The 21,600-nt window shown below is 38.2% G+C and overlaps 1 protein-coding gene across 1 annotated transcript; it reads right to left on the bottom strand.

Moving 5' to 3' along the window:
• Window positions 1–2,024: 2,024 nt before the first annotated feature.
• On the bottom strand, window positions 2,025–4,220 carry LOC136202556 (DELLA protein GAI-like). Its single transcript, XM_065993254.1, has one exon. The coding sequence runs from the start codon at window positions 4,042–4,044 to the stop codon at window positions 2,275–2,277; it is 1,770 nt and encodes a 589-aa protein (XP_065849326.1). The 5' UTR covers window positions 4,045–4,220; the 3' UTR covers window positions 2,025–2,274.
• Between the last annotated feature and the right edge of the window lie 17,380 nt (window positions 4,221–21,600).

Below are 21,600 nucleotides of genomic sequence, written 5' to 3'. Positions count from 1 at the left end.
TCTTAGTGTTATCCTTTTGTAATGCTCGTTGCTGTCTGATGATCTTCATTTTTGCACAGCAGTTTGCACCCGCTTGAGTTTCCTGAAAATTTATGATAACGGTGATGAGTTGTGCGGAACTGCCTACCGCCTCTTTGCCGAATTCGACCTCTGTGAGCAAGGGGAGAGATTTTGGGGCAAGTTGATAGGGCTCAGAGGGTTTTCTTCGGGTCCGAAGCTGGACTCTCCGACTGCTGAAGCGAGCATCTCCTTGATAGGAGTGGGACTTGGCTGAGGATCACTCATAATTCAAAAGACAAATTAACTTTGTAAACGACATGATGTGAAGGTCGCGTGTTCGATCCACGCTCACCATACCAACAAATGGAGATATGGGTTTCTTGGGCTGCCTTCCTGTCGAGCGCTCTTCTTGTACTGGGATCGGTCCCTCGGAACACTCTAACGCCCAAGTTAGTAGAGTAAAAGGATGAGTAAGCAACTAGAAAGAGAGATCAGACCCCTACTTACGGGTTGCTTTAGAAATATTGAGTTTTTGACGAAACATCACTTAATTTTATAAAATTGTTATTTCGCCACAAAACACAATAGTGATGGAATAATCTCTTTGTCGCAAATATCCATACTATTTCTGCTAGGAGATTGTTTGAGAGGCTAATTACAACGGAATGTGATTTCCGTCAGTATAAAATTGTAAGGATGAGTATTTTAATTTAGAAGTAAGTATTTTCATTATTTAGAAGTCTAAGTTTACTTAGTTTTCTTTGAGCTAAGGTGACGTAGCATATGATACCTATCTAGAAAAAAAAACTCCAATAATTGCATTTGCAGGCTGGAAGAATAAACAAATAGAATGATATGAATATTTTATTCTTTTTTAAAAAAATGATATAAATAAATGCCTCAAAACTAAGTTTCCTTCTTTCTCAAAAAAAAAAAAAAAAAAAAAAAAACAAAACTAGGCTAAATAATTTATTAGTCCCCTACTTTTTAACTAACACACTGTTGGGTCCTTTTATTTTGAAAAACACGTTATAAAGTCCTTAAATTTTACCAATATTAACCATTTGGTCCTTTTTTCTAATGTTTTTAGACTTATAATCGTTATATTTTAACATAAACAGATATATATAAAATAATAGAGTACCATGGTCAACTTGCATTGTACTGTTGTTCTCCTAAAAGCTAAAATATGTTCGGTTAAAAATCTAAAAGAATAGATAAAAGGACCACAAAGTTAATATTGACAAAAAATAGAAACTTTAAAATGTGTTTTTCAAAATAGAGGGACTAGACAATATGTTAGGTAAAAATTAGAGGACTAATAAATTATTTACCCAAAAAACTATAAGGTAGAAAAATATTTTTTATATTTTTAGGTATTTATTTACTTACAAAAATAAATTAATAAAAAAATTTAAATTAATTAACAGAAAAAATATATAAGAAAGTGAATAAAATATTTTAGTTTTTTTTTAAAAGAAACATTTTCCCGGAACTTTTTAAAACTTAAAAACTTTACTGCATTTGTTTTTAAAACAATAATCATCCATCACTTTTATTCATTTTCAGATGTAACTAAACACTTAAAAAAAATATTTTTCAATAAAAAAATATCTTTAACCAATATTTCTTAAACCAATTTAGATTCATTTTCCGATGTAACTAAACACTTAAAAAAATTATTTTTCAATAAAAAAATATCTTTAACCAATATTTTTTAAACCAATTTAGATCAAATCTATTTTTAAGTATGAACTCAATCGTTAAATTTATAAATTTTGATACTTAAATTTGATTTGAACAAACTCAAAATTATATATATATATAGGAAGAAGAAAATACTTCCTAGGAAAAGAGAATATACGTTAGTTCCAAATTTATTTTTTCTTCTAAGAGAGTTCCAACTTATTTTTAAAAGTTAATATATAGATACAAATGATTGACAGAAGAAAAATAATTTAAAAGAAAAAATACCAAAAGAAACTAGAATTACAACAAGTTGAAAAAAATAGAACAAGAAAAAAGAAAACAAAAACAAGAGTAGAGTAGTACTTAAAAATTGAAAAGACTACATAAAGAAATTTCACACTTGGAATTGCCTTTTTACTTTTTACCCTCTCGTGCCCATCCATATTCTTACTCCTCTCCTCTCCTCTCCTCTCCTCTCAATAACAAGTCTCAGATTCAATTCTTTACCCAATGGCCCACAAACAGAATTCTTCATCTTCACCGACTCACAAGCCTTCAACCCAGAGACCGAGTTGAGTTGACTCATTACAGACCACCGAGTTGCCATGCTGAGGTAGCAATAAGCGGTCTATCATGCCACCCAAGCATGAGACTCCCATTATTCTCCTCCACCTTATACCCATCTCCACCAGCAAATAGAGCTAATAACATACTAGCTTGTTTAAACGCGTTTGAACCCAGATGAGCTGGATTGAACCCAGCTGATTCAAACCGAGTTCGCCAATGACCCAACGTTTCATGCCGCTCTACTCGGTCACTCCCTTCGCAAGCCACAACGTTGCATATCTGCCTTCCTAAATACAACTCCGACATCACCAGATCCTGACTCGGCGCAGCTAACCCGGATCCTTCTAACGAGTCAAACAAACTCGAGTAGTAATGCAAAGCCTCAGTGAACCGGTCAACAAAAACCGGACCGTTGTGGTTAGCTTCTTGCTCAACAACGGTGACGATCTTAGGCTTCATGGCCTTGATGGAGGAAAGAACCTTATCCATTCCACCAGGTCGAGCGAGGAGCCTGTGGAGCTCGAAAACAGAATTGACAGCCACCGTCTCCACCTCCGGAGGGCGGAGATCAAGTATATCTGGTTGAAGATCTGCTAAACTATTTGCTACGAAGCCCCGAAATTCGAATTCGACACCAATGGTTTCGGCTAACTGAGCTAGCTTCCATCCTACCTGTTGCAGAGTATCGGTGTTATTAGGCTGCGGAGGGCCAATACCGGTTAACCGGAAAGCCGGAGGACCACCAGGACGCAAAGCAAGAGCTTGCATAAGAGCCGGCCATTGCATCCCCTGTTTGAGACCGAAATCGATGACATGGACGCGATTTGCAGTACCAAAAGCTTCAAGAATGGCTTGATTAGCAGTGAAATGGGCGAATTTAAGATAAGGACAAGTTTCGTAGAAATGCATCTCTAAAGTATCAGAGTAGGAAGGATCCAGACATTCCTGAGGGTAGATTTTGTAAATTCGACGAGCTAAAGCTTCGGCGAAGTAAGTAGCCACTTTCCTCATAGAACTTGCTTGAGATGCAGCAAGTAATCCTATGTGTTTGACAAGTGCCTCAGCCAGTTTGAGATTGTCTTGTTGAATTGCTTCTGCGCAAGCTAAGAGCGTATGGACTAGACGGACACCGGTCTCTTGTGAATCCACTAAGACCACCGGGCGCGACGCCTCAGTTGAAACTGTAATCGTTGACTTGGATGAGGTAGAAGATGAAGAAGCTAATACAGAATCCGAATTGGAATCAGATGCAGCTGAAGTTTTGATTCTCTTCCTGGTATTTTCCGTGTCTGATAACTCTGGAGGGTAAGCAGCCACTCCGGGAATGGCTCGGAGATCGTATTCAGAATCATCGTTGAAAATTCGGGATTGGGAAGGGTTTGAGAAAGTAATTACAGAAGAAGTAAAAACAGAATCCTGTTGTTGATTTGAAAGAAGATGAAGAGGAGGTTGTGGATTAAGCTCGGATAACATACTCTGAACCCAACCAGAAAGATCGGAGGGGTTATAATGAACGGTATCAGAAAGAAGAGAAATCCCATCTTGATGAGCAGTACCCATAACCATTTCAAGCTGTTCAAACTTGTGAGCAACATCGGCCATATCTGAAGAACGAACCTTGTAACCAAGAACAGCGAGCAATTCATCCATACCTCCAGCATCTGAGTCATCTTCCCACAATTTTGGTTTGGGCAAGGAAGAGGAAGAGGAAGAGGAAGAGGGTTCTCCCTTGGTGGTGGGGGTGGAGGCGGCGCCGGCAAGGCAGGTTTGTTGATGATCTCTCTTCATGTTATGGTGAAGTTAGGGCAACATCAACACAACAGAGAATTTTATTGATTAGTGACTGATGGATAGATGGAAAGAGGAGGAAGGGTTGGTTAATGGAGGAACGAACAAAAGAAACAGAGAGGAGAGAGTGAAAATGAAAAAGATAAAGATAAAAGAAGCAAACAAGGCCACAATAATGATAAGTATTTCTTTTTTTTATATTATTATATAATTATAATAAAAGAGGAGGATTTTGGATCGGGTCAGGGTCAGGGTCTAGTAGGTTTGGAAACGAGCCGTGGCAGAACCGCAATGCTGAAAAAGATGCCTTGTGATGGGTAATTGTGTACAGCTTCTTTCTTTTCTTTTATATTATTTTATTTTTTTTAAAAAAACAGCTTCTTTCTCTCTTCTGTTACCCTGTACACCCCAAATTATTTATTTTTTAATAATGATAATAATAAATAAAAGAAATCAGGTAACCGTACTACGCTATCAATTTTGCAGATTTGTTTAGTTTCAGAAATGATACATAAACGATATCGTTTTACTTTGGCGCGTGTGACGAAAAACTAATGTGTTCTTTTTTTTTCTTTTCTAAAGTGAAATTTTACCCCCCAACATTTTTTCGTTTTAACTTACCAAATTTTTATAATTTACTCTTAACAATAAGACCACTTTTATCTTCATTTAATGAAAATTTTCAACCAACTAGTTTGATAATTATTTGATGTTATATCAGACATTCCAAACAAGTTTTTCGATAAACTCAAGCAGTTTCATACATTTTTAATTGGTTATTTCTAATTATATTGCTATTAATGATATTTCTGAAGAAAAAAAAAATACTAATTTGAACCTTGATTTGTCAGTGTTCTACGAGTGTGCCAGGAAAACTAATTTTCAAATTAATTTTATATGATTCATGATTTTTTATTTCTAAATGAATGATTCGGCGAAAGATTCTAGCATTTAAAAAATATTTTTTGATGATATTAGATGAATATAAACTCATCACGTGGCGCTTACGAAACCCGAACCAACACCAATAAAAAGAGAACATGTGGGCCCACCACAAACAAAACTGGTAAATACGACTTCATATTGGAGACCTTAGCTCGAGAAGTCTCAAAAGACCCAGTCAAACATCCACTCGTTACCACAATCACGTCCGATCCCGTAAATCACATGTCACACCCGACCCTAAACGACCTCAATCGGCATCGGGCGTGAAATAAAAAGATCATAATATTTACCAAGGACCTCAATATATATTTACCAACTTCAATATATTACAATTGAAATACCAAAGTTCTAACCATAATTCTCACAATAAGCAGCCAACTTCCAAACCTCGCCTAAACGGTCGGTAACCTTCTCTATATCCTGACCTAAAAACATTTAAAAACGTGAGATAAAAATCTCAGTAAGAAACTATCAGCTATAAAAACCAACTTTACTTAACATCGCTACATATATACGTTTATAAAGGGATTTAATCAAAACCTTATAAAATATACTCAAAACTTAAATTTATAATATAATCAAATCCTTACGATAAGAAAAATCAATATAGATCATTCTTATACCCATCATCCTACATCCTATTAATAACTTCAAATAAATTTAAGTTTCTCATCAAACTAGATGGATAACAAATACGCTTTACTTAAATCGCAATGTGAAAGTTTTTGAAATCTCCAAGCAATATCCTCAAACACAATAGCTCTGAATTTCCTACCTCAAACTGTGCTTAAGATCAGTAAAATTTGTCCTCAACATTCATATCTTAATTATTTTCTCAAACACTATTTAAGCTTACCAACTTTTCATATTTAATCATCAAATCATGAACTCCAAATATATTCTCTCACTTTACTTCCCATTGATCACTAACATCGGTATCTCTCTAAACATCATTTATATAACTCTCAATAATTCTAAACCTCAACCCGATAAAATTCAACAATAGATCTGCACTTTGAATTCAGATATCATTTATTCAACTTAAGATTCTATAATACACTAAATTCATATTATAATCTCTCAGTCATTAATCAACTTTCAAACCCATTAAATAAAACCTCCATATTTTATCTTCCTCAATCTCATATCTATTATCTTCAATTTATCACTTTATCATTTCCTCAATCTCCTATAGTCCTAAGAAGACTAACTTATCATGTAAACCAATAGCAATGTCTCTCAAATAAGGAGAAAAATCAAAGCAAAAACCAAATTCTGGTTTAACGCTAAAATGACCAATATATGCCGTTTTCAGCATAACCTTTTCATACGGAGTCCGATTAAGGCGATTCAAAAACCCCTGGAAACGTAAGATAATAATAAAGAACTTTCATTTAGGACTCCATGACAAATTCAGCCTCTATCTGGTCGAAAAATGCATCATAAGATTTAGATACGAATTTGATTTTCCAGCAGCACCTATATAGACAATTCTCTATATCTCTAGCTCAAAGTTATGACTTACTCACACGCCTAATAATTCTAATATATATTACTATCAAGGTATAAATTCTAGAAATTTAGACACGGACGTGACATCACATACCTAGTGGGCTTAAGGGATATCAAGCCCTGATATCCGGACGCATGTTCAATAGATGACACGTAGCACATCCCGCTCCTAAACTCATAACTGTCTTCTACAGTTGATGTAAGTCATCTAGAAGGGTGTAGATACATGGTGATGGATGATATAAGTAAGATGTTACGTGTGTATGCTTTCAAACTCTACTAGACGCTACTACTTAGGGACAAGTGTACCCCGTCGTATCAAGTAATAATCCGGTTAAGACCGGGTATCGAATCCGCGGGATTTATAACTACTCGGTTCTATTCGTTATCTAAGCGGTGAATACTTTAGGTTGGTTTGGGTGACGACTACAAACTATTCCTAAACTACGGTGAGACAGATTTATATAACCGAAACTCTAAAGAAGTGATACGGGTGGTGATAAGTTATAAATATAATAAACAAAGACTCCGAATATATACGATTGATGATTTACTCTTGCAAAGATGACTACGTGTAAACCGACCGATCCGTAAAGTGCTTAGACTACGTGATTCCTCCTAAAGGCGTGTCTAATGATGGGGATCAGAAACTAGGACCCGTAAGTTCCGTGGCTTGTCAATTCCTACGGTTTCTGGTGCGTCACTTCCGGTAAGGCAGCACCTATATGGTTCCCCAAAGATAACCCGAAAGGGCATCGGTAATCGTGTCCCCCTACACAATAATCAATTACGAATATCAAAACAAGTAATAAATATCAACACGTATAGAGAAACTGAAATTGTAAATCATATATTATAAATATGGAACGCGTAAATGTGGAATACAACCAAGCCTAGTACATAGGAAGAGTATAAGCTAATTAGCAAGTAGAAAGGAAAGAATCGGCCCTTGGAACTAGCTAACCGGACTCAAGGCTGTCTCTTAGGTCTTGGAGGTGGAACTCTCGAGTTTGGTGGAAGAGGATGGAACGAAACTTCGACGGAGTGACGGAATAAGTGATCAAGCTCTCAAGGTGGTAGAGTTTGGTTACATAAAATCTGAATGAATGAAATGAGTGCTAATCACTCTTATTTATGCGCATCAAGTTCGGGGGCAAAATCGTAAATACATAAGTTACAAGTAAGAATTCACATTTGCAATGCAGGTTTCCCATGGCACGCCCCGCGTGGATAGGAGGACGCCCCGCGTATCTATCATTTACCCATCCCGTTGAAGCTTTCTCTTATGCGTGGACTGATTTCAGAGGAGTTGACTCATCCACGCTCCGCGTAGACCAAGGTAGGGGTGCAAACGAGCGAGGGTGGTTCGCAAACTGTTCGAGTTCGGTTCGGTCAAAGCTCGGTTAAAGCTCGACTCGATAGAGCTCGGTTCGAGTTCGGGATCGGCTCGAGATATTCATGATCCAAGCCGAGGTTCCTTAGGTTCGGCTCGAAAGCTCGTGAACAGGCTCGATTGATTTTTTAATTACTATATATATATATATATTAGTATTTAACTTATAATGTAACAAATAATGATAAAAAATAATCAAGGTTACTTAATGATGATAAAAAATAATTGGTGTTGTTTATAATATATGATATTCAAAGGTAGAATAGTAACAATTTTATTTTTTTAACAGAATAATAAAAAGTTAAGGGTAGATAATAAGAAAAACAATTGCTTTGTAGTAGTTAAAATAATAAAAAAAGGAATGGAAAAACTGTATGCAAAGAAATCTTTTTTATAAGCCTATCATTTTTCTTGTGAGTAATATTTCAATGTGAGATAATGGATAGAAAGTAAATAAGCAAACACAGCGGAATGACATACATCCCATATCGGAAACTTAAAGTGAAAAGTGGGAGAAAATAGAGTATAAATAAGCAAGTGATTGGGCATACAAATACTCAACCTCATGCTGCTTATGATGTGATGGCCTATGGATTATTTGAATTCTATAGGGTGGTTTTAGAAACCAGTTTAATTTGGGCCGGATGTTTGGTTGGTTTCCAATTGAACTGTATAGTTTGGTTTGAATTTTATAATATTTTTTTTTTTTTTGAAGTTTAAATTTGTTGGTTAATTAGAAGGTTGATTTTAGATAATAAAATATTAATTAAGTATAATTAAGGATATTTAAAACTGTTTTTTATATAAAAAAATTCAAACAAGCCGCTTGTCGAGCTTCGAGCTTGAGCCGAACCTAAATCGAGCTCGAGCCGAGCTCCAAAATTTCAGGCTCGGCGAGCTTCGAGCTCGAGCCGAGCCCGATCTCACCACTTCTCGAGCCGAGCCGAGCCTGTCCATGTTCGGTCTCGGTTCGGCTCGAGTGCATCCCTAGACCAGGGTACGCCCCGAGGGAGGTGATATGTCGGGAAAATTTTTGAACCAATAAATTAGTTTACTTATTTTGTTTATTTTTGTTTTTGTTTTTGTTAGTGCAAAACAAACTACTAGTGCGGGGTTGCACGGCCCTCCGCGTGACTAAAACGACGATAATTCCAAAAACGTCGCAAATTAAGACAAAACAAAAATAAAAACATAAAATAAAAGGATTATTGTATGTAAACAAAGACCCTGCAGGTATTTTTCTACGCGAGGCGTACTGGTGAGTACGCTCCGCGTGACATGCCTTTTATTACAGTTTTCCTAGCAGAGACTCAGACACGCGGGGCGTGCCAATGGGCGCGCTCCGCGTGAACCATGATTCCAGTCGTTTATTAACTCAGAGACTGGTTCACGCGGGGCTTGCCCAAAGGTACGCTCCGCGTGAACCTTATTGCTGTACGAATATTAAACGTTAAAAATGGTACAAACACACGCTAATCACGAAAACATAGAAAAGTAAACTTTAAAATGTAAATATATTAATAAATAACAACGAAAAACAAAGATAAGATGGTACAAAATGTACTAAACATGGAAACATAAAAAAAATGTCTTAAAACAAAAAGAACACAAAAACATAAAAATAAAAACACAAAACAAAAAGAACTAAGGTTGAGGCGGAGGAGGGTTCCCGTGAATGTTGAAATGGGTGAAGAAGGTGTTGGTGAAGGCCTCAAAGCTTGCCCGATCCGCTTGTCTTTGAGCTTCGAGTGTGTCAAAGCGTGTGGCAAGGGCGGCTTGGTCCATGAGGCGATGGGCCTCAAGAGCATCAAACCGAGCATTCATGGTAGCCCGGTCTTGCCGTTGGTTGCCTTCCAAGATGTCCAGCCGAGTATGAAGCGATTGGAAGTTAGGGTTGGTGGAGAAGGAAGGACTGGTCGGCATGTCACCCAAATCGTCGAAGTCATACTCCGAGTCCTATTCCCCCGCCTCTTGTTGGTGACCGGCACCCGAACTCTCACCTGGACCGGAGGTATGGCGGTGGAGGGTTTTGAAAGCATTTTTATCTAAAGGACGGGGGTCAAAATAGGGTAGGCGATCAAAGGCCTCCTGGCCGAGAGCGGAGGAGGCGTAGATGGTGACCAAGTGCCCCAAACCCAACTCGGCACGCCTCTTAGAGTTCATTTGCCGGAGCATGGTCTTGACAAGGAGGGAGAGATCGAAGGCGAGCCCCTTCTCACAGCAATAAAGGGCAAGAAGTTTGAGCTTATTGACCTTGTTTGCCTCGGCTTTCCACGAGAAGTAGTAGTTGAGGAACCGGGAGGAGTTGGAGGATTGGGTTGCGGATGCGACCCGGGTGGAGATTAGAGATGTCAAATTTGTCCAACCCCGTAATGGACTTCCAAAAATCACGGGGGGTGACCTCGGCAGGCCAATCGGTGAGGCCGACATCCGTTTGGAGAGTGAAGTGGTTGCGGATCCAGGCCATGTTGATGGAGTAGGGTTGATTTTGGAGGCAGAATGCAAGGACATAGTTGCCTAGGATCCCAGTGGTGGTGAGAGTAGTGAAGAACTCGTGCACCAAAGAAGGTTACACGCGGTGGCATGCACGGAAATGGTCGTGCCACCCGAGGGCATGAAGGCGGTCCTCAAAGTCACGACCAACGTTGTGGTGATCGAGGGCGTCGAGGTTCATATAGGGAAGGGCCATAACGGGAGAAGGGGCGATATTTTGGTAGTTGTGCCCCTCCGCGTCATTAAGAATATAGAACGGGGCGCGGAAGTGGGCGGTGAGTGGGGGTATTTCGTCGGTTTCGGGTGGTGGTGGTGACTGGTCGGAGCGGGAAGAGCGAGCACGGGAAGAACGAGGGGTGCGTATTTCGGTGGATCTCTTGCGACGAGTCATGGTTATGGGAGATGAGTGATATTGGACAAAGTGAGGGAGATAGAGTGGATGTGAGGGGGAAAGGGGAGGAGAATAGTGGAGTTTAAATAGGGAGAGAGGTGGGAATCCAAGTAGGTGTCGGATTCCCAGGGGGTACGCAGGGCGTGATAGGGCCACGCCACGCGTATCTCTGTCTCTGACTGCAATTTGGTCGAATGAGACCACGGCACGCGGGGCTTGCCAGGAGACACGCCCCGCGTACCTTGGTCTCTAAACAAAATAAGGGAGAAGGATGTGCGGCATGCGGGGCTTGCCAGGGGGCACGCCCCGCGTGCCTGAGATTTCAGACAAATGGTTGGAAATTTTAAAATGTTTTTGGGTTTTTATTATATTTATTTTTATTTTGGGGGGGGGTTTAAATGTTAATTAATGGAAAGAATTAATTAGGGGATTAATGTGAAATGAATGAGGAGGAAATTAATGTGTTTTAATTTTGAATTAATGAAGGGTTTTAATTTGAGGAGAGGAGAGATGGAGTGGAGAAGTGGAAAAAATTAATAGGGAAGAGTGAAGAGTGATGTGAGTGGTGGAACAATGAGGTGGAGTGTGAGGTTGGAGAAGATAGGTGGAAAACTGCCATGGGAAGTTGCAATTCGCAACTCCCCCAGGACACACGAGGCGTGGTATGGGGACACGCTCCGCGTGCCTTGTATATAGGCAATTCATGTGATTTATTCTCTTAAATCCTACAGGTCTAAAGACACACGAAGAGTAATGGAGGGTACGCTCTACGTGAAATGCTTTTAGCACGTTGTTTGTGCCAGAAGCTCGTCTACGCGGGGCTTGCCTATTTGGACGCCCCGTGTGAACTTTGGATTAAAAAGGGATTTGTTTTTCTTTTGTGGGTTTTGTAATTGTTTTGTTGGTTATGATTAAGGTTTTAATTAAAAGTACGAAACGAGCATGAAAGAAAAATAATACTCAGAAGGTGACAAATCTTAGAAATCAAAAGGAAACGAAAATACGCAAAAAAAAACGAAATTGAAAATAGATTGAAAACGTGTATGATACATATAAACAAAGGTTTGGAGAACGCAAACTGGTGCTATGTTTATAGTCGGAGTAGCTCGACTTTCTCAATTGGTGTGACTATTGCAGGATGTCCGAATTAGAACCTGATGGATCCGAACCTTTACTGTTAAGGAGAGTTATTGTTTGTCCGGATTCTCTATTTTTGGCTCGCGGGTTTTGCTCGGTGTTTGTCGGGAGAGTTCCTAGTTGCCTCTCCTGTTGTTGACGATTTAAATGAGCCACTTGGTGACTTAAATCCCTGCAAAACACCTCATTATCGGCAAGACGTGTTAGAATGTCCTTTAACAATGAAGTTACCGATTGGCCTTGCACGTTGTTGCGAGGTTGGGCATTTCGACTGCCGGAAACATTTTGTGACTGGCCTAGCCCATGCTCCCTATACTCTTGATGAAAGTCAGGTGGGGGCCTAAATACATTATTATTATTGTCGTACGACAAGTTAGGATGTTGGTATCAAGGTCTCCACCCGTTATCATTATTATTGTGGTGGTGTGTGTTTGGGTAGGAGTTTGAGTTAAAGTTGTACCTTTGGTTACCTCCTACGTAACTTACATTTTCGGTGTCGCCAGCAAAAGGGCTACCGGTATGGCAATTGTGTCCGTCACGATCTCCACCACAGTGATTGCACATCAGGACCTGTGCATCTTTGTTGAGGCTTAATTGTTCTATCAAAGCGTCTATATATTCATGAATGCATTGAAAAAATTCATGATTCTGTTGTTTATTGGAATGGTGGACCTAAAAGAGTTGAGAAATTTGAAGAAGCTTTGCGTCAATTGAAAATTCCTTTGACTAAAAAGCTAGCCATAGATTGTAGCACTAAATGGAATTCTACATATTTGATGCTTAGGTCTGTTCTTCCATATAGAGATGCATTTGAGCGTTTACAATTTAAAGATCCTCAATATAAGAGTCTCCCGTCAGAGGAAGAGTGGGATATTGCCGAGGAAATGTGTAAGAAATTACACTTGTTTTATGTTGTCACTGAAATATTTTCCGGGACAAACTATCCAACTAACAATTTGTTTTTTCCTAAGATATGTGACATTAATGGATTGATGAGTTGTGGTGTTGTGTATTTTGAGATTATGGCTTCCAAAATGATTGCAAAGTTTGACAAGTATTGGGATGAAATACATGGTGTTATGGGTGTTGCAATATTGTTGGATCCCAAGTATAAGCTAAAATTGATGAAGTATTATTATCCTATCTTGTATGGTGAGAAAGATGCAAAACTTGGGATTAAAAATGTTAGAGATATTTGTGATGATTTGATTGTTGAATATGCTAGTCGAGTCAAGATGGATAATGCTAGTAATTCATGTTTTGAGTCTAAGTCTTCCAATATTCCTTCACATATTGAGGAATATCAACCAGAACCGTATGGAGATTTTCTTGATAATGATTCAGATGGGGATAATTGTGCTAATTCTGAATTAGAGTTGTACTTAGAAGAGAGTTTGATACCTAGAATCAAGTCTAAGGATTTTGATATATTGGGTCGGTGGAAACAAACTTTTAAGTATCCTACATTGCAATTAATTGCTAGAGATATATTAGTTATTCCTATATCCACCGTGGCTTCAGAGTCTGCATTTAGCACAAGTGGAAGGGTTGTTAGTGATCATCGAAGCAAACTTAAACCAGATATAATAGAGGCATTGATGTGCACCCAAAATTGGTTATGGAGCGAATATAAATGTATTGAAAATAACCAAAAAAAATTCTTTTCTTTTCGTGTTTTTTTTTTTTTGCAAAATGATGATTAATTTGAATTCAAATCTCTATCTTATTGTTTTTTTAGGTACTCGTATGAGTACGGATGTTCTTGCTAAATATAATCAATTGCTTGATAATGAAGACCCGGATGAAGCGGTAATTTATTTACGAATTACTAATTTTAAGTTAATTGTATTGTTTTATTATATATATATATATATATATAGTAGTTTCTAATTTTCATTTATAAATCTTTTAATGTTAGGTATCAACAATTACACCAGAATGTTAATCTTGAAAAATGAACGAGAATGATCAAGAAGCAATGAAGTTATGAAGGAATGTTTTTTTTATGTAATTTGGTACTTTTTTAATGGAATTATGGATAATTTTGTTGGTATGTTTAGTAATTATGGAATTATGAATTATGGATAATTTTGTTGGTATTTTTAGGTGATTGTGTGATTTGGTATTTTTTAATGGAATTATGAAATTATGAAGGTGATTTAGAATTTACTATAATTGATAATTTTGTACTAAATGGGTAAACGGGGATTCCTTGTACCCGCGGTTTCCCCGTGGGGCGGGGACGGGGACAGTTTTTGTCTCCGTTTAGCTGGCGGGGATGGGGATGGGGAATCCCCGTTTAGGCGGGGATGGGGATGGGAAACCAAATCCCCGCCCTGTTTACATCCCTAGTTTTATCACTCCTTAAGATTGAGCTTGTTCAAACTTGTGAACTTAATACTTTATGATTCTAATGCGTAATGGTTTTAATACTTTATGATTTGGTGCCTTATTTATCATGCCATGTCGCATTTAGTCGTATTCTAAAGTAAATGACGCATTGATGGGAAAAGCTTGTCGCATTTGTCGCATTTAAGCCTCAATGCGACAAGGTTTGTACCAGGCTTGTCGCATTTAGTCGCATTCTAGAGTAAATGCGACTCAGAGAGACTCGGATGGGAAAAGCTTGTCACATTTTGTCGCATTTAAGACTCAATGCGACAAGGGATTTCACCAAGCTTGTCGCATTCTATAGTAAATGCGACTCAGAAAGACTCGGATGAGGAAAGCTTGTCGCATTCTAGTCGCATTCTAGAGTGAATGCGACAAATTATGTATCAACTTGTGTACAATGTAAAGGAACATATTATATAGATATACACCAACATAATATACATAAAGGAACATAAATATAAAACCACATATAAAGTAACATATTACAATATCATATGAAAATATCTGACAAACAGCCATGGAACAACTCAACTGCAAGGCGCAAACGAAAAATGCACCATCTGTAGAGTTATATGGATAGTCATATGAGTCATCGTGCGGTAGACACCGTAATCCACTTAAGAATTGTGAGTTTATGCAAGTCAATATACCACAGTCATTTGATCCGCTCATTTGTTGTGGTACCGCATGAACTCTATTCCAAGTAATTAGTCGTCTCACATTTTCACGTCCATCTAAAAAATAACCACTCAATTCCATGACTCTAACAATGACTTCTAACGGCATTTTGAGAAACGCATCCAAAGGTTCCTCTGACATGTTTGAGACGAGACTGTCATATATGTGAAGGTGCATAGTCTCCAACTCTAACACTCCTAGAATCCATTGCTCTTACTTGTAGTTGATCGGAATAAACACTCTTTTCACTGTGTGCCAAGGGCAAATGAAATTCTCTACATCGCCTTTTACTCGTATTGTGAAAAAATTTGCACTTTCCCACCCTGGTTCATTGAACCCCCTTCACATATATGACTGATGCGCCTAACGGATGTTGGTCCGATAGACTCACTAAGGGATAAGTGTACCCCGTCGTTATCAAGTAATAATCTAGACAAGTCCAGGTATCGAATCCACAGGATTTACTCCTGCAAGTATCGAGCTACTCAGTTTCTAGTGTTATCTAGGCTTTGGGGGGTTTAATCTTTGGTTTTGATTAAGTTAAACTACTCCTAACTAAGTTATTCTACTCCTAAGTGATCTTTCAATCATGTAATTACCCGAAGGGATATGGAATGATACGATAATGATGAATATAGCCTGTTTAGACAATAAATTAATAACCTAATCTAAGTCACTTGTGTTCGAGGCGATTAACCCTACTTATCCTTATATGGTTCCTAGTTCGTGATTCCCTTGTAAGGTCGAAACTAGCTCTAAGGCTCAGAAATTTGGGCTTAATCTTCTATAAGGTCGTCAATCTTATAGGCTCTGACTAGGTCAGATTCAGCTCGCAATATGTGCCAACAAAATATTTGGATTTATGAATGAGTTAAACCAATCAAACAAAGCGTCAAACAAAGATTAAATAGATGAATCAATTGAACAAAACAAGAATTATATTAACATTAAAGATGAAGAAAATTGTCACGGAGATACAATGAGCCTAGGATTCATAGACTGGATCAAGAGATAAATAAGTTGTAAAAGAGTAAGAAAATCCCTTTCAGGGAACCTGTCTACCACTGCAGGCGTCTTCCTAGTACTTAAGGAGGAACCTTGAATAATCCTCGGAGAATGGAGCTTCGGATGTTCTTCAATAGAGGATGAAGGAGATGGAGGAGTTGGAGAGGATGATTCAAGGGGGGAAAGCTAGGGTTTTTACAATAAAAGAAAGATATCTAATTTACATGTATAAATTCCTATTTATAGTTGCGATTTGAGTCCCAAATCTGATCGAATTCTTTTCCTATTGCAGGTGGGAGAGTCGGGGATAGATCGTGGGGCCATGGGGTCGGGAATCGGTCAAAAGACTGATTCCCGCAGGTCAGCTCATCGAGCTGGCCTCTGAGGGCCAGCTCGCCGAGTTGGCCTAAAAAGGCCAGTTTGGCGAGCAGCAAGTTCCCAAACGCCCCGCGTGACTGCCGGGTGTCCCCGATACGCGATTTTTGCCCGAACTTGTTCCTGTTTTGACCTCCACACGCATGTAAACTCCAAACGACATTAGTTCCGAGGCTAAATTGACCCACCAATCGCTTGATTTGAGTAGAAACTCCATTTGGTGCGACTTTTGGTGGATCATTTAGCCATGATAAATAATTGAAAGCTAACATACGTGCGAGTTTGGTAATATTTGCCCAAAAACGATCAGAAAACGAAGTTAAACTACAAAAGTAAATAAAACATATACAAAATCTAATTAACACACACACATGCATATAAATGCGAGAATTGCTCGCTTATTGACGAAAAACTAAACTAAAACCGTCCTAAAACCGTACTTAAAGATAGGGGTTTTTTACCCCTATCAATGACATGGCTCATTAATCCAACAAAATCAGTATCAACTATAGTCCATTCCGTATTCACCCCAGTATTAGATGACTGTCGCCTCAGTAAATACAGCTAAGCTGTGATGTGCTATAACAAGGATTATGTAAACATTTAATAATATAGTAAAAGACAACAATTGCAATAAAAAAGGGAATATTGGAGGAAAAAAAGGTTACCTCATTGAAGATATACTTCTCCTCAGTCTGAAGGGTGCTGAACCACGATCCATCCGGTCGGAGTAATTCTAAGCCAACCACTTCTCTTCCCTCGCTTGACTCTGGTTTATTGATCCACGCTTCTAACTCCCCTACAAAATCTGCATCTAAACGTTGGCACTGATCGTCAACATTGCAAATCACTGGAGTTTCCTCAAAGCTATCAACATATTTGTCACCATACAGGGCTAATGGATCGGTGTACTATAATGGATCAGTGTACGGGGAATTCAAATACTTGCTCACTTTAGGAACCTGTCTACCTCGTCTGCGTACTCTCCCTCTACCTCTACTTGTACCTCCACCCATACTTGGACCTTTACCTCCTCCTTTTCCAGTACCTCTACCAACACCTCTTCCACCTTTAATCCCTTTATCTTGTATGGCAACCACCCGCAAAAGGAAGAACATCAAAAAACTGACAGAAATTCCTTATCGCAGTTGAGCGCATTCACACTCAAATGCGACAAAGGTTATACATTCCTTGTCGCAATTGAACGCATTCACGCTCAAATACGACAAAGGTTATACATTCCGTGTCGCATTCGAGCGCATTCACGCTCAAATGCAACAAGGTTTACACTAGTACCTTGTCGCATTTGAGCGCATTCATGCTCAAATGTGACTTAGATACAAGTTCATAAGTAACTGGTCGCATTTGAGCGCATTCTACCTGCAATGCAACAAATTAATCCATATATCAATTTGAAAGTTTACCTTATGTACTTCTTTCTTCATTTGAACTTGTCCTTTTGGCACAACTTCCTTTACTTGTTCTTTTGGCGCATCCTCTACATGGACAACTTCCTTTATATGGACAACTTCATCTACTTGGACAACTTCCTCGGGCACAGAATCATCTAATATGATTATAACCCTCTCAACCTCCTCTTGATTTCCACTCTTATTTACTTCATCACCCTTGGTAAACTCACTAACATTCTCTACCTCCTCTTGAAACTTTGCTTCTTTATTTGGCTCCTCTTGAACCATACTAACCTCCTCTTGCTCCTTTCCTTCTTAATTTGGCTCCTCTTGAACCATACTAGCCTCCTCTTGAACCTTTCCTTTTTTTATTTAGCTCCTCTTGAACCATACTAGCCTCCTTGCTCCTCTCCTTCCTTATTTGGCTCCTCAACCTCTTGTTGCTCCTTTCCATCCCTATTTGGCTCACCTGCCTTATCTTCATTCTCTCGAACTTTCTCAACCTCATCAATCTTATTCTCCTCATTCACCTTGTCTTCATCGATCTTATTCGCATTCTTTCCCTCCCCTCCCTCATAACCATCGTCATGACTATAGTGGACTACTTGGGATACGTCTATTGGAGCATTATTAGATCGACTAGAATCCTTTAAATCTTGTATATCCCCCTCAATCAATGATACTCGCTCCTCTAGGCTACCCAACTTCCTACCAACCTTGTCAAATTCTCCCTTGCACCACCTATGATGCCTATCAAGCACCTCCAATAGAACTTTCTTTAGTTGATCTATCCCTTGCGTTTGTGTTCTTGGTGCAACTATAAACTTATCAACATCATCATCCCCTTCCTCACCGCCCTCTTTATCATCACCTCCCTCCTCTTCATCCCCTTCATCCTCACCCTCCTCATCATCCCCTCCTTCCTCATCATCACCTTCTTCCCCTTTCTCCTTACCTTTCCCTACTTGGGCAAATATAGCATCTATATCAACCTTACGTCCTTCAACATGGTCCACCAAATACTTGTACCAATCCTTGTTTTTCTCTTCCTCCTTGACCACAAAACACGCGTCTAGACGATCAGCAACCTTACATTGCAAACAAATAGCGATGTATTGGTAAACAAATACAAAATAAGGCAAATACAAAAAATCTCATTGCACTTACGGCAAATGTTTCTCTAACTGTTTGGTGTAAGGGGGTTACTTTCTAGGTCCATCTCAGCAAACGTGGAAGTGGATTTCCCACTCTCCTGCTGTAATATGAATGAGTCACATTCCACAACTCAAGAATCCAACTCTGCAAGGAAGATGTATGCTTTCATAAGCACTAAATACACATATAGATACAACACCTCTGTGCCGCATTCAACAACAAATGCGACACAGAGGTACACATAAATGTAGCATTCGAGCGCATTCATGTTAAACAACCACTTATACTATATATATACAAATATCATACATATCATATATCATATACCAAATCAATAACATATATAAAACATACCTGGAATACGTGTGCAAATCCTATAAGTTGATATGGAACTTTTCCCCTATCTCCCGCTGCATTTGCAACACAAAAAATCGTTATTTTCTTAATAGCCCAATCCAATGTCTTGTATGTCTCCTCCCAAGCCAACGCACCCCATGGGAACTCATTAAACAGTTTTATATAATCTGTAAGATCCATTATCTAATCCTTTGCATGCCTATCATTCGCATTATCCAGTGCATTGCCATGCACAAAGTACAACATGACAATCATAACAGCGTCTTGGTCAAATTGATCGGTTGCATTCTTCTTCTTCCAGTCTATCGTTTTCAAAACTTCAGAGAAATGAACTGTCCTTATTGACTTATATTTCTTAAAGTACTTCTTTTGCAACCTTTGTGGCATCTCTAATTTGTTCATCCTTTCCATAAATGCTCTCGTGTTTACTCCAAACCTCCCAATCTCCAAACCTCATATCAACTCCTCTCACCTTGAACCACATCTCTTTGTGTTTACTTTTTTTATGGCAAATCTCCCTCGCTTGGACATGATGAACTATGGTAGAAGAGAAACTAGCAATCTTCATATCCAAGTACTGTCCAAAACATGTTTTGCTGAAGATTGCTAATTGCTTTTCAGTCAAGCACTTCTTTATCATCGCCCCAGAATCCAAATTACACCTCACGGTTATTTGAGCATCTGAATCAAATGCCTCGGGATATTTGTAAATGGGTCTCTTTTTGCTCTTTTTGGCTTCCTTAGGATCATTCTGCAATATAACACAATGAACAAACATACACCAATATTAAATTTCAATAACAATGTTTGTCGCAGTTGAGAGCATTCTTAAAAAAATGCGACCAATTCTATGTATAATGCTTGTCGCAGTTGAGCGCATTCAATCAAAATACGACAGGGTTATTATGAAACCTTGTTGCATTTAAGTGCATTCATATAACAAACGCGACAAGGTTTATGTACATAATCCTTGTCGCATTTGAGCGCATTTATAGTAGAATGCGATAGGGATTTCACAGAATCCATTAACGTCACATTCGAGCTTCCTATAGCAAAATTTAACGAAGAAGATGAAGGTCTGACCACTTACCTTATGTTTAGTCTGTTCTTCTTCCTCGTTCGCGGCCGCCGCCTTCCTTTTTCTGGCCATGTCGATGTCCGCCCGGTATGGATTAGATGAAAATAAGTTGAAAATGAAAATGCTGAACAGAAAAGAGTCGAGTATATATAGAGATGAAAGTTAAACGTATAATGAAGTTGAAAAGAACTAAAACTGAAGAAGATGAAAGAGGAAGACGAAGACGAAGACGAAGCAACGGAAGAGGAAGACGAAGACGAAGACGAAGCAGCAAAAGAGGAGGATGGTCGATCAGAAAACAACTAAGGGTAATTTTGTCCAAAATGGGTGAAAGTGTCTAATTTGGTAAAATGGAAGCAATGTGGGTTAGATATGTAAATGGGGTCCTTTAGTTGGGTCAGATTTATAATTAGCCCAAAAAATAATAATCAAAAGCAGGATAAAAACGATACTTTTAGTAGAACAAAAGGAATATTTATGGAATACTATGGGCCTGTTTGGTTCAGGGGTTAACTAATAGCTGTTGCGGTTGTTGTTAGTTGTTTGTTATTAGTTGTTTAATTACTAGTGTTTGGTAAAATTATATTGAACTGTTGTTGTTCGGATTTAAAATGTCTAAAATGGACATGTTTTAAATTAATCAACGATGAAATTATAAAAGAAAAAATGTGAAAAAAATGTCCACAACGTTTAAAATGGTGCAATTTTACAAGGAAAAATGTGAATAATTTTACTCTTAACGTCTAAAATTGTGCAATTTTACCCATAACACTGTCGGCTAAGAGCAATTTTACCCCTAACATTGGAAAGTTAGATCGATTTCAGATATTATTAGAAAATATAGATATTTTATTTTTTATTTTACACCAATTGCACATATCAGTAGTTCTAGAAAAGAGATTTCATATTTTTTTATGATTTAATAATAAATTAATATTTATAAATTCAGTGAAATTTTTGAAATTTTTTTATCCAGGTCGTACAAAAGACAATATTTTTTTTAAAAAAAAAATCACGTCTAATCATATGTTTGTGGTCTGTTACTAACGATGACAAAATGATACACATTTGAAGTGTAGATGGCAATATTCATGACCAAGAAGACAGTTTAATAAATTACTCTCAAATTGACCCAATTTGTCAATGTTAGGGTAAAATTGTTTTTGGCTGCCAACATTATGAGTATAATTGCACCATTTTGGACGTTAAGGGTAAAATTACTCCTAACTAT

The sequence above is a fragment of the Euphorbia lathyris genome, chromosome 1, assembly GCF_963576675.1.
Source record: "Euphorbia lathyris chromosome 1, ddEupLath1.1, whole genome shotgun sequence".
Taxonomy (NCBI): Eukaryota; Viridiplantae; Streptophyta; class Magnoliopsida; order Malpighiales; family Euphorbiaceae; genus Euphorbia; species Euphorbia lathyris.
The sequence above is the reverse complement of the archived record's forward strand: the minus strand, read 5'-3'. Positions and strand labels throughout refer to the sequence as shown.